The sequence below is a fragment of the Hippopotamus amphibius genome, chromosome 7 (genome assembly GCF_030028045.1).
Source record: "Hippopotamus amphibius kiboko isolate mHipAmp2 chromosome 7, mHipAmp2.hap2, whole genome shotgun sequence".
Lineage (NCBI taxonomy): Eukaryota > Metazoa > Chordata > Mammalia > Artiodactyla > Hippopotamidae > Hippopotamus > Hippopotamus amphibius.
Window position 1 is genome coordinate 9,637,166 of NC_080192.1, and position 13,354 is coordinate 9,650,519.

Consider the following 13,354-nt stretch of genomic DNA (forward strand, 5'->3'; position numbering starts at 1 on the left):
CCTGGTGCGCCTCCGCCGGCCAGGTTCCCAGCAACCATGGGCCCCTCAGGAGCACAGACAAGTCGGCAGGTCTCCTCAAGCTCATCCCAGCCCTGGGGTTCCCTGCCCCCACCCTGACTCTCCAGGGACGGATTCTTCCCTTGATGCTTGGCCCAGTGCCTGGGGGCCACCTGGGGGTTAGAAAGGGTGTCCGCTGTGTGTCAGACCCTCTGGCCTCATCATTCATCAGATACGCACCTTGGACAAGCCCCTTAATTTCTCCAAGTCTAGCTTCCTGTAGCAGTGGTGAACATCCTACATTTCACTTTTCAGAGAGTTTAGTGAGCTAATAGGTGGTAGGAAAGTGCCTAGAGTTGGACTAACAGACACTAAATAAAAGTGGGTTTCTTTTCCTTCTCTTTCTTCTGGGGCAGAATCCTGGATTTCTGGAGGGTCCCCATCGCCGTGGGCTGAAGGGTGAATATTGTCAAGGAGACCTGAGGCGTCACTACTAGCAAGAGAGCTCTGAAAAAACTTCTTCTCGTCCCCAGGCAGGTGGACCTGCGTCTCCAGAGCCCCCAGCCTGGGGGTGGGGCGGGTGAATCGAGAGGCCTTCCCCTGCCCCCCGACACTGGCTGCATTCCGGTACTTCTCCCTGGGCACCCCGCATCCAGGGTAGACGCCTGTGGTCCTCTGGACTCCATCCACTCAGTCTGTGAGCTTCTCCTTGCCAGTCCCAGAGATGGAGCCTCATACATTGGCCCGTCTGTGGCTGGGGACAGGGGGACAGTGCTAATGACAAAGGCAGCAGAGGTTACAGGGTACTGTGAAGGGACACATAGCCCACCCTGGGGTCCAGAGGGACTTCCTGGAGGAGATGCCATTGTCACTCGGATTTGAAGGATTTAAGAGCATCAGTGTGTGTGTGAGTGTGTGAGTGTGTGTGAGTTAGATGACAGTTAGCCAAAAGAGCAAAGGTAAGACAGGCTGCCAGGCAGAGGTCACAGCACCAACAGAGGCGTGGAGCCTGGGAATAGCATGATGCATGAGGGAAGTATAGGCAAGTCGCTGAGGCTCTTATTGGAATTTGAGGAGAGAAAGGAGCAGACTGGGGACTGAGGTTGGGAGAAGCGGAGTGACTGATGGAGCATCCCCAGCTGTGGAGTCAGCCTGGCTCCCGGGCCTGTGCTCTGTCCACTATCCCAGGCCGGCTACAGAGAGGGCACAGTTGTCAGAATCTAGGCATGGGTGTGGCTGGGATCTGGGGAAAGTGGCAGAAACCACATCAACCAGAGGTGGGTGCAGAGTCAGAGCCCGAGGGAGTCCCCTCTTCCTGGCAGAATGTGGGGCAGCGTTCCTTCTGCCCCCTCCCCGCCCCCAATCCCACGCCCAGCATCGGGGGCTGGGGCCTTGCATGGGCTGAGCTGGGAGAGCCTGGTGAGGGACAGGAGCCTGACAGGCCTGCCCCGGGACTTGGCTCACATGGCAGTGCCTACAGCCTCCCTCCTCCCGTAGCAGACAACCGCGCGTGTGCCCCCTCCCGCGGTCCGGAGCCACTCTGCACGGCAGCCCCATGTGTCGGAGGGCTCCGGGGCCCCCTTTCTGCCCAAAGCCATGCTGGCCAGGGCCGCAGCTGCTGCCGCCCCCCCAGAAGTGCCTACAGCAAGAGCAAGGAGGCCAAGGGAGTCAGGGCAAACCTCTCATCCAGGACAGCTCTGGTCCAGGCCGTGGGCCTCCCTCTCACGCCCACCATGGTCCCCGGGCTTCTCCTCTGAGGTCTAGGGCAGTCACTGGTCAAAGAGAAAAGGAAATGTGCTTTGGCGTCAGAAGGCCCTGGCTTTGTTAGTAACTGGCTGTGTGACCTTAAACAAATCACATCTCTGAGCCTTAGTTTTCTCATCTGTAAAATGGAGACAACAGTGACTACCAGGGATGTTATTCATTCACTCAACATATACTTGCTGACCACTAACGGTGTGCCTGGTTCTATATTAGGCACTGAGGGTATGGCAGTGAACAAAACAGGTCAAATAGAGAACTTTCTTTTCTTTTTTTGAAGTTTATTTATTTATTTGGCCGCGTTGGGTTTTCATTGCTGCGCGCGGGCTTTCTCTCGTTGCAGAGAGACGGGGCTAGTCTTCGTTGCGGTGCGCAGGCTTCTCTTGTTGCGGAGCATGGGCTCTAGGCATGCGGGCTTCAGTAGTTGCGGCACATGGGCTCCATAGTTGTGGCTTGCAGGCTCTAGAGCGCAGGCTCAGTAGTTGTGGTGCACGGGCTTAGTTGCTCTGCAGCATGTGGAATCTTCCCAGACCACGGCTCAAACCCACGTCCCCTGCATTGGCAGGCAGATTCTTAACCACTGTGCCACCAGGGAAGTCCCAGAGAGCTTACTTTTAAGAGAAGTACCAACAATAAATAACAACCACAAATAAGTAAGATGTAGGGTGCGTTTGATGGTGATCTGTGGAGAAAAGGAAGCAGGGACGGGAGACTGGAGGGAGGGGAGGTGGGACAGTTCTCAACAGGGTGGTTTGAGAAGAACAAGACCTCACTGGGAAGATGGAGAACGAGCCACGTGGCCATCGCAGGCACAGGCTCCAGGCGGGGAGCAGCAGAGCGAAGGTTGAGGTGGGGCTGAAGATCACGTGGGTGCCGTGCCTGGTGGGTCTGGGCGCTGCCTCTTCTCCCCGGCAGAGCTCAGGCCCCTCCAGGACAGGCATCGTGGTCCTGCTCACTGGGAACCCCAGGGCCTGGCACATGTTAGATGAATTAATCAGTGGCCACATCCTTTACTAGAGAAAACCAAGACCCAGAGAGGAATAGTGCCTGAGCTGAGCTCCTTCCCCAAGCTAAGGGCACAAGTGGGATTGGGGCCCCATCTGCTGACAGCGCCCAGGCCCCTTCCACGACTCCCTGAGCCTGCCAGCCATCGCCCTCCTCCGTGGGCCCAGCCTGGCCTGGCTGTCTCCCCATCGCTGGGGTGAGCGTGGGCTGCCCAGCCCTGCTGAGCCAAGCTGCGGCCCCCTTTCCAGGCCCCCCTCTCGGGTGGGAGGGGAGCCTGGGCTGCTGTGCCGGGTCCAGGGATCCCACCCGCTCCCCGTCGTCAGCGTGACGGTCCTGGACTTCCTCCTGGTGAGAAGCGGGTGCTGGGAAGCTGGCCAAGCCAGTTCTCCTTTTCGTCTGCTTTGGTTTGTTTTTGGCAGCAGAATTCTTTTTTGCAAACAGCTTAGTCCAGGGAACCCCAGTGTGGGGAACAGACAGTACAGTTCAGCCCTAATTGAGGGGATGGAGGAAGCCTGGCCTCCAGGGGGCCCCGGAGCCCCCCAGACCTGAAGGAACACTGGGTGAGCTGCTGTCTCGGCCACATGCTCATCCTCCCTGGGGGCCATGGGGCTCAGAGGTCTGAGCTCTGAGCAGCCGGTCAGCCTGGCTGGTAACCAGGCCCACTGCCCCCAGGCCTGTCCTCTGGTGCTGGGCGGGACCCGGCTCCTGACTCCCAGCTCAGTGGGTGGGCTCTGCAGGCTGCAAGCCTCCTCATGCCTGACACCCCACTGGCCTCCCTGTGGTCCCCTGTGGCTCCCTTCACACGGCTTTAGGTGGCCTTCTCGACCTGAGCATTTCTAGGGTGACAGTAGCTGTAAGTCTTTAATGGGCACCCCCCTCAGTGTTACCCCGTGTCCCTGCAGGCCCTTCCTACCTTTACCTGGGAACACCCCCGGGGGAGAGCCCTGACTAGATCTTGTCTATCCCCCCCGCCTTATCCCCACCCCAGGGAACCTGTGCCACTACTATTATGAGAAGTGCCAAAAGTTCGGCAATGCCAACTTTCTGCTACACCTGGACAACAGTAGGAGGTTAGGCCAGGACCAACAGGGGCCTCTTGGGAGAGTGTGTGTGTGTGTGTGTGTGTGTGTGTGTGTGTGTGTCTTGGTACGTCTCTGTGTGTGTGTCTCTGTGTGTGTCTGTGTGTGTCTCGTGTGTTGTCTATATGTGTTTTTCTGTGTTCGTGTGTGTCTGTGTGTCTGTGTATGTGTCTCGGTATATGTCTGGAGGTAACCACAAATTTCCCTCCATCTCTCCAAGTGCTCAGAGAGCAGGGGAGGGCTACCCTGGGGGTGTTTTGCCTGCTGTCACTGGCCGGATTCTGAAGACGTCCATGAACCTCCACAAGTGAGGTTCGGACACAGACACTGAGTTTCAGACCTAAGGGGGAATGCAGAGGATACACAGCTCCATCCCTTCTTTATCCTAAAATGTGCAGCCTGCATTCATGACTTCACTCATAATATTTCAAATGATTTTTTGAAAAAATCATTTGAAATAAAGATCATTTCATGCAACCCTCACAATAACCCCGTGAGGCGTTATTGTCCTCAGAGAGGCAGCCCCGAGGGCTGCACAGCCCCTGCCGCTGGGCGCTGCCACCCGAGCCCGAGCAGCTGCTTCCTGGCTTCTTGCGAAGCAGTTGCATCAGTCACCTCGCCTGCCCCACCCCGACCCCGTATGAGGCCACGGCTGAATGGGCTGCAGGGACAGTCCCCTTCTGGTTCCCTCCAGGTCGGGGGTCATTGGGTGTGAGGCCAGAGTAGCTCCCTTCAGAGAGCCTCGTGGCCCTTGGTGACCTGGCCTCCCTCCTGATGGTTGGGACAGCAGTGACCACCCCAGGATGGGCCCAGGAGCCCCAAGAACTAAGGAGGGGGAGCATTTCTAGGAGCCAAAGCCCTGGTTATTTTTCTGTTCTTCTCAAGTTCTTTCCTGCCGCCCAGCCCAGTGTCTTTTCTTTTTTGGGGGGGGGCCTTGTCGGGTGGCGTGTGGGATCTTAACTCCCCGACCAGGGATGGAACCCGCACCCCCTGCAGTGGAAGCTCAGACTCTTAACCACTGGATCGCCCGGGAAGTCCCCAGTCTGGCGTCTCTGCCAGCTGCTCCAGATCGTGGTAGGAGGGGGGGTCCCCAGCCCCGTCCAGCGAGGAGTGTTGTTACCAAGACACGAATCAAGTCAGGTATCCTGCCAACTGTTACCAGCCCGACCCTCAGACTCACCCCACTTCACAGACAAGAGGGCTCCCCAAAAAGCTACGTGCAAAAATCAGCCTTTCATTTATAACACACTCAAGAGGCTTGTTAGTGACAAGGAATTCAAGAAGAAAAAGGATCCTCCTTCCCCTCCCCTGGTCACGTGAAGAAGCTTTTAAGAAAGGAGTAACCACCCCCTGGCCACTTAGGGATCCTCGGAGCAGCCAGCACAGGCCTGCTCGCACCTGTGCCCACAGCACAGGGTCACACATGCCCCGGCAGAGGCCGGGGGGACACGGAGGGGGCGGCCTGCAGCCTGGTCTTGCAGGTGCAGAGGGGCCAGCAGGGGGAGGTCAGTTCACGAAGCAGGAGCAGGGGAAGCAAAGGCACAGAGGTGCGAACAGCCAGCGAGTATTGGAGGAAGGGTCAGTGTGCTGGGGCCCCCAGAACACCCCGGGGTTCCATGATTCGCTAGGAGGACTCGCAGAGCCCGGCCCAGAGTCGTACTCGTGGCTATTTTCACAAAAGGATACGGAGCTTAATCAGCAAAGGGAAAGGGTGTGAGGGCCACGTCTGGAGGAAACCAGGCTCAGGCCTCCCGGGGGCCCCTCCCAGTGGAGTCACACGCACTTAACGTCTTCAGCAACGAGGCGTGACAACACATGTGAAATGTTGTCAACCAGGGAAGCTCGTTAGAGAACCAACACTTGAGGTTGTCACTGGGGGCTGGTCATGGGGGCACCCTCTGCCTGGCACGGACCCAAATCCAGACTCCCAGAAGGAAGGTGGGGGTTCAGCATAAACCCCACTGTCTGTACAAATGGTTCAGGCCTAGTGGCCACTCTTATCAGGGAGGGGTAGGAACCTTCCTGAAATCCAAGTTTCCAGATGCCAGCCAAGGTCCAACCTTGCAAACAGGCCTTTGTCTCAGGCCCGAGGTCTGAGACATCATTCTGCATCATTAGAATGAAGGTGGGGAGGGAGGCTGTGGGCTGGGGCAGGGCGAGGTGGGGGCAGATGGAGGCCACGTCAGGGAGGTCCTTCTAGGCCAGGCTGGACTTGATCGTGGGGTGATGGAGCCATGGACAGAGGATGACCTGGACGCAGGTGACTAGGTCCAGCCTGTGCTTAAGGAAGATCCTTCTGGAAACTTTATGGTGTCTGGAGGGGACGGGGGACAGCTGGGTAGGTGCAGAAATCAGCTGGAGTCCAGTTCTGGAACTGGGCTTCACTGGGGAGGATGACAGCATGAGAGGCCCTGGGGGGAAGCGGGGCTGTGGGCAGGGATGGGGAGGTGGCACTGCGCTGAGGGGTCCCGGGAGGCGGGGGGCAGAAGGTTGTGCAGGACCCCAGGAGCCTGTCCTGGGAGGAAGGCTGGTGGTTGGGGTGGGGTGGCAGGTGCGGGGTGGGATGGGGGCAGGGACCCAGCTCTAGAGAATCTGGGCTGGTGGCTGGGAGCTGGGGAGAGGCCGGAAGAGGAAGGCTGAGAAGCTGCCTGAATTACAAATAACCTCAGCCTCCTGGAGCAAAGCTGTTAAGAATTAAACACAGGAGGATGGAGTAACAGAGAAGTAGGGGGCGGGACAGGGAGATGGAGGAGAAAACAGGAGCATCTGGAGCACTTCAGACAAAAAGCAGAGCGGGCATCAGCTCAGCCCTCCCCCCCCCACCCCCCCAACACACCCCAACTGACCATCCCTGTGTGGCAGGCTCTGCACTGGGTGTGGACTCAGGTAACTCACTCCTGGACCAGTCCTGGGGGCTGGAAAGGTTCGGGGAGAGTGATGGAAGCAAAGATGGGGGGCCGGGGGCAGCACAGCCAGTGGGGAGGCCTGAGCCTGGGGTGGGCTCTGGAAGGGACCCCAGAGGCAGTGTGTTCAACCCCTGGGTGGGCAGGCTGAGGCTTGCCCGAGGTCACGTCACTCCCAAGTGGCAGCCCAGGTGTGTTTCCCACACCCTCAGGCGTGCACACAAGCACACACACACACCCCAGCTGCTAAAGGCAAGTCCTGTCTTGGACTGGTGGGGTGAGGGCAGCCCCAGGCCATCCCTCGCTGACCCTGCCCTCCCCTCCCACTCTGCAGCATCAAGAAGTCAACCTCCTTGGGCCCCCAGCTCCTGACCACCAGGCCCGATGGCCCGAGCGATGGCACGTGGGAGTCCCTGAGCACCTGGAGGCCCTGGGTCGGCAGCTGCAGGCCGTGCTGGTATGATGCCCAGAGGCACAGATGGGGGTCCTCGGAGGTGCTGGTGGAGGAGCTTGCCGGCCCATAGGCCTGAGCCGGGCACGTGACCACGTTGAATCTCCGCAGCCCTGCCTTGCCCCACCTGTGAACCACCAAAGCCGGCCACCCAGATTCCCCCACACCTGGAGGGCTTTGGCTCTTGGGAAGTAGAGATCTCCAGGAAGCGCATAGTGGGGGACATGTGTGGGAAGACATTCGGGAACCTTTCTGAAACCTTGAAAATGTTGAAGTATGTGGGCCGAGCGATGGGATTCAGAATGTCCTGCTTGAGCAGTGGAGGAACTGAGGGTGCGGGGCGTGGAGACTAATGTCACCCTGTTTGGCCCTGAAGGATGGCTGGTTAGCCAAAGACGGGTAAGATTCCTCAGAGGAGGAACAACCTAAGACAGGCACAGCCGCAGAGGGGCCAACAGGGGTGGTGCATAGAGCCTTCCTTATATCGCCCTGTTTGGCCCTAGAGGATGACTGGTTAGCCAGAGACGGGTAAGATTCCTCAAGGGAGGAACAACCTAAGACAGGCACAGTCGCAGAGGGGCCAGCAGGGGTGGGGCACAGACCCCCAATATCTGAGAGAGGTCTCCTGCCCCCAGGGCTGTTTTGCTCTCCACCCCCAGCTCAAATCCACACCTGCTCAACTCGGACCCAGGAAGTAAACAAAGATAATTGCCTCAGACATGTGAGGCCTTTGATTGTTTATGGGATTAACCTGGGAGTGTTAGACCCTTAGGCTATGCCGAGAACTCAATAAAGGCAACGTGGGATCAATCAGCGAGGCTCTTGATCCTAGAGGTCTTGAGTCCCCCGGTCCCATCTTTCTCTTCAGTCTGTGTCTGTGTCTTCTTCAAGCTTGCGGCACCCATCACTCACCTCGAGTCGCCGAGTTGATCCCGGCAGACATGCTCGGCACAGGAGGAGGACTGAATGCACTGGCGACCCCAGACTGAAATGCCCTCGGCCATGACCGAGGGTCTGCCAGCCCTGCACCCTCTCTGGGGACACACTGAGTGCCTTGTGACAGGACATGCCTCCCCAGGCAGGCTGCAGTGCTGACGGCTTGGTGCTGCGTGAGGAGGGCCCCTCTGAGGTCTGTCCTGCATGGGAGAGGCATGCCAGCAACACCAGCACTATCACTGTGGCGAAGACTGGCCGCTTCGTGAGGCCTCACACAGCCCCTTCTCCCCAGGCCTTGGGGAGCGGGGAAGGGCAGCAGTGACCCCCCCATCCTGCTGTGCAGGTGGGAGAGCTAAGACTGGGCAGGCAAGGAGGCAGCTGGGCGAGTGATGGAGGTTTAGTTGGGGTTCGGGAGGGGCTGGGGCGTCTACGTTAGCCCAGGGGACGAGACTGAAGGATCCAGTGAGAGGGCTGGCATGGGGCAGAGGCTGTCCCCACGCGGAGGGCATAATCGATCCAGCAACGTCCCCATGAGCTGAGTGCGCTCCCCGCTGTCCCCTCTGTCCCCTGGTGACTCCTCCCGCCCTTTTGGTCACTGTCTCTGGCAGCCTGACTCCCCAAACCCGGGTGAGGAGTCACGGTCAGACCTTCCACGCAGCAGGTGCGATGTCAGGGCCACCACACTTACAGGGCCCACGGAGACATTTTAATTATTTTTATTAATCAGAAGGGGGGGAAATGGGTATAATCCAGCTTGGATTATATTCTTCTTTAGAGCAACAGAGTCACAAAATAGAATTTTTAACCCTTTTTTGGAAGAAGGGGCCCATAAAAGTCATACTGAGGTCTTGGTCACACGGGACCCACAGAGGGCTGTGTGCCTCCCGGGGCCTCGCCATGTGGTGATGATCTGCTGACTCGCCGGCCTCCTCCAGCCATGTCTTACCATCAGAGCAGGCACGCAGCAGGCACTGGGTGAATAAATACATGCTTATAAATTTAAAAGTTTAGGGACTTCCTGGTGGTCCAGTGGCTAAGACTGTGGGCTCCCAGTGCAGGGGGCCCGGATTCAATCCCTGGTCAGGAGACTACATTCCACATGCCACAATTAAAGATCCCACACGCTGCAACGAAGATCCCACACGCGGCAATGAAGGTCCTGCATGCCACAACTGACTCACGGCCAAAATAAATAAATAAATAATTTTAAAATTAAAAAAAAAAAGTGGTTTACATTGTTGAGCACTTGCCCTGTGCCAGGCACTGTGCTCAGCTCCTGAGAAGCAAACACATTACTGTCATGTCCATTTTACAGACGAGGACATGGAGGCTGAGAGAGGCTAAATGACTGGCCTGAGTTGTTCACCAGGACACCCTGCACCACTGGCCCAGCACTGTCCCGATGGGAGGTGGAGCAGCAGGTGGATGTGTCATTTCCAGGAGAGACAACCTCATCAGGCAAGTACCCCGACGTCAGCCTATGAGTTCTAATCCATGGGCCAGTGCCCTTGAAGGTTCCAGTGCCGCCCTGACCTTCCTCCAGACCACACGGGCCAGGCAGGCCGTGCCTCCACGCAGCCAGGTGCTGTGCTTGGGGCACAATGAGTGATCATTGCAGCTCACACTTGCTGAGAACTAGGCCCATCTAATCCTCATAGTATCCCTGGGGGCAGTAGGTGACTATCATTCCCGTTCTAGAACACAGCCTGAGACGTGCACAGAGAGAGAGAGGCAGCAGCCATTCCTTCCGCCTTGGGGACCTGGAGGCAGGGAAGCAAGCCTTCAGGAGACGGGAGACCTTTGGGCTCATCCATGGAAGATTAGAATTTCATCAGGCAGAGAAACGGGGCAAGGGCATTCCAGGCCAGGGCACAGCCTGAGCAAAGGTGTGGGAGTGGGAGGGGCCCCGGGGTGAGGCTGAGGAGGGCTCAGCTTGGGACTGCAAGCAAGGCTGCAGGGGGTTTTAGGGTGCTGGTTTTGGAGGCTGTGTTTGAAGATCTGGGAGGTGCAGTCAGGCGGGCACTTAGTTGATGCTCGTTTATCGAGCATTTATGAGGAGCCGGGCATCGTAACAGGCGTGGGGGAACAGAGATGACTAAGGCACCGTCACCCACTAGAACCTGCCTGAGAGAGTCTATCTCGGCCGGGACCCACGGTCTGTCCGCGGCGCCCAGGCTGTTCCTGTCTGTCACACAACTGGCTGTGTGACCTGGGACAAGCCAGTGAGGCTCCCTGGCCTCTTTCCTCGGGTGTGAGGTCAGGTGAGGGGAGGATCCAGCATCTTTGCCTCCTCGGACTGGACTTCTCCTTCCATAAAACAGGTTTAACTACACTTGCCACCTGGTAACAGGGCTCTTTGAGCTCCCTGGATAAAAGATCCTGTAAATACAGAGCCCTGTTGCCAGACTGGGCAGGGTGGGGTAGGGAGCCCACGTCAGATCCCCAGGAGGCAGAGAAATAGCCCCCGGGGGGGCTGGGGGGGCTGCGGGGGCACCACGATCCTCTGAGGCTACTGCCTCTTGATGGCCGTCAAACATGTTCCTGCGGCCGGGAAGCCTGACATTAAAGTCGTCCCCGCCCCCACCCCTGCCCCCAGGCTACTCTGCCTGTGATGGTTAAATGACAGACACCAACACCCAGCGCTGATGCGTAGGATGGCAGGGAGGAAGAGATGGAGGGGCCTTGGCTGCAGGGAGGTGGCTGGAGGCGTTACCCTCCCCCACGTGTGCATCTGACACAAGTGTACTGAGCACCTACGAGGACCGCTCCTGGCACAAGTGTCAGGAGTCCTGGGGGAGGCAGGCAGGGACAGCTTCATGCCACCACCGCGTGGGGGTGTAATGGGGAAGCTCCCTGCCTTGACTCTGAGTCCAGGACAAACCCTTCTCCCTTCGTCTCCCAAAGACCACGGTGGCAAAAGCCCTTCCTGCTGAAGCAGTGCCTCCCCTCACCTGACCCCACCCCTGAGGAAAGAGGCCAGGGAGCCTCGCTGGCTTGTCCCAGCTCACGCAGTGAACTGTGTGACAGACAGGACAGTTATTATTTGCATTTTACGAACAAGAGGTGAAGTGGCTCACAGAGCAGGTGACAGAGCAAGCAGGCTGTGTCCCCGGCCTAGACCCAGGGCTGCAGATCGCAGGTCCTCCCTTGCTTTTTGCTGCAGCCTGTACTGATGCGGGACTTGCCATGCCTGCTGCTGCTCTGAGCTGGAGCGGAAGTGGGTTCCGGGGCCCCAGAGTTGGCCTCTGGCAGGCAGGGACTGGGGCAGGAGCCAGTCTGGGCTCCTCTCACTGAGCTGTTCCTCAGCACCTGCAGCGCAGAGCCAACCTCTCCAGTAAGCAGAGCAGGCTCGGCGCCCAGGACACAGGATGCTTTGGGGGCCCCTGGAAATGGTTTCATTTCATTTCTTTTAAAACCGGAAGAAAAATTAAATATGACAATAATAATAATGAATGCTTACTCATGAATCAAGCCTAGATTACAGTCGTCTTTCCACCCATGTGACTGTAAAACATAATTAGGAGAAATTTTTTTAATAAGGAAGGGGCCACTGAGGCGAAAGTGCCTGGCAATGGAGAAAGCCATCACGTGGCCCGGAGACAGTGGCCACATCGTCAGCCACCCAGAGCTTGCTCCAGCTGGGCCACCTCTGCCCTGCCACTGTTTATGAAATGATGATGGGGAAAAAGGAGAAGAAAGAACAGAGCAGTGAAAAAGAGAGAAGGGGTGCTGGGAGAAGACTAGACAAATGAATGGTGTCCGGACAGAGAGTGGAGTCCGGGAGGGCAGAGCGTTGCAGAGGGAGAAGGTGGCAGAGAGGCCGGGGCAGCAGAGATGGGGAGACAGGGCTGTGTGTGATCGCACAAGTCTGACGGGTCCCCTCAGTGAGGATGGTCAGGACAGAGGGAGGGGCCTGGCACAACCCTGGGAGCCTTGAACACCAAGGCCAGGAATTTCCCAGGGGCCCGTTTTGCATTCCTGTGTCTGCCATAACAAACTACCACAAATTTGGTGACTTAAAGCAACAGAGATTTAGTCTCTCATAGTTTAGAAGACCAGAAGTCCAAAATCAAAATCACTGGACCAGAGACTTGGTCCAGTGGTTAAGAATCCGCCTTCCAATGCAGGGGATGTGGGTTCGATCCCTGGTCAGGGAACTAAGATCCCACCTGCTGCAGGGCAACTAAGCCTGCGCACCGCAGCTACTGAGCAAGCAGGCCACAACTAGAGAGAAGGCCCCATGCTACAACTACAGAGCCCATACACTCTGGAGTCCATGCGCCACAACTAGAGAAAAGCCCTCACACATGCCACAGTGAAGATCCCGTGTGTTGCAACTAAGACCTGACACAGCCAAAAGAAAAAAAGAGAGAAAAAAAAAATTACTGATGGAAGCCAAGGTGTCAGCAGGGCCTTGCTCCCTCTGGAGGCTCTAAGAGACAATCCGTTCCTGGCTTCTCAGAGCTTCTAGGGGCTGCCAGCATTCCTTGTCTTGTGGCCACACACTCTAATTTCTGCCTCTGTGGCCACACTGCCCTATCCTCTTCTCCTCTGCCTCTCTCTTAAAAGGACACTGGTGATTACACTTAGAACCCACTCTGATAATCCAGGATAATCTCCCCATCTCAAAATCCTTCATTTAATCGCATCTGCAAGACTTTCCATGTAGGTAACATTCACAGGTTCCAGGGATTAGGACCTAATATCTCTGGGGCCCATTATTCACCTCCTACCGGCCCAAAGAGGCCACACAGTTTAGTAGAGGGCTGCCTCTAGCCAGCCTGTGGGCAGGGCCCTTGCCTGAGACCAGTGGAAGGCCCATGGCCTCTTGCTTTACAAACCAGCACATCCTGGGAAGGGGTCCTTCTGCCGGGATCCTGGGGGAGGAGTGAAGCAGGCTCTGCAATGTGGCGGGATATGGAGACCCCATTGGAATTCCCTAGGACAGAACTGAGGCATTAAGCACCTTGGGGTGGAGAAAGTGTCAAGAGAAGGCCCCTCCCCTACCTGGACACTGCCTCTAAATCTGATTTGAATTCTCATTTCATTCACCCCACGTTCAGCAGATACTCAGACAATAGCCAGCCCTTGTCTTCAGGGAGCTCAAAGTCTAACCCCAGAAGCAAGCACTGTTGTCTTCAACAGGTTTTAAGTGCAGGTGAGGCCCCTCTTGTCCGGGTGGGGCAGTGGAGACCCAGGGATGGGGGGATGATTTTTTGTCT

At 57.2% G+C, this 13,354-nt stretch overlaps 1 protein-coding gene across 2 annotated transcripts in view; it reads left to right on the forward strand.

The window, feature by feature from the left end:
- DNAL4 (dynein axonemal light chain 4) overlaps positions 1-7,996 on the forward strand; it is a 29,830-nt gene extending 21,834 nt beyond the window's left edge. Inside the window, exons 6-7 of one of the 2 annotated variants that reach the window (XR_009054809.1) lie at positions 414-530; positions 7,080-7,093. Coding sequence is in view for 1 of the 2 variants with exons in the window: in XM_057742982.1 (XP_057598965.1) it covers positions 414-453 (40 nt within the window). In the remaining variant the exon portion in view is untranslated. Of the gene's footprint in view, positions 1-413 lie in introns of both variants that reach the window. The other variant, XM_057742982.1, reaches the window with a different exon arrangement.
- The last annotated feature ends 5,358 nt before the right edge of the window (positions 7,997-13,354 follow it).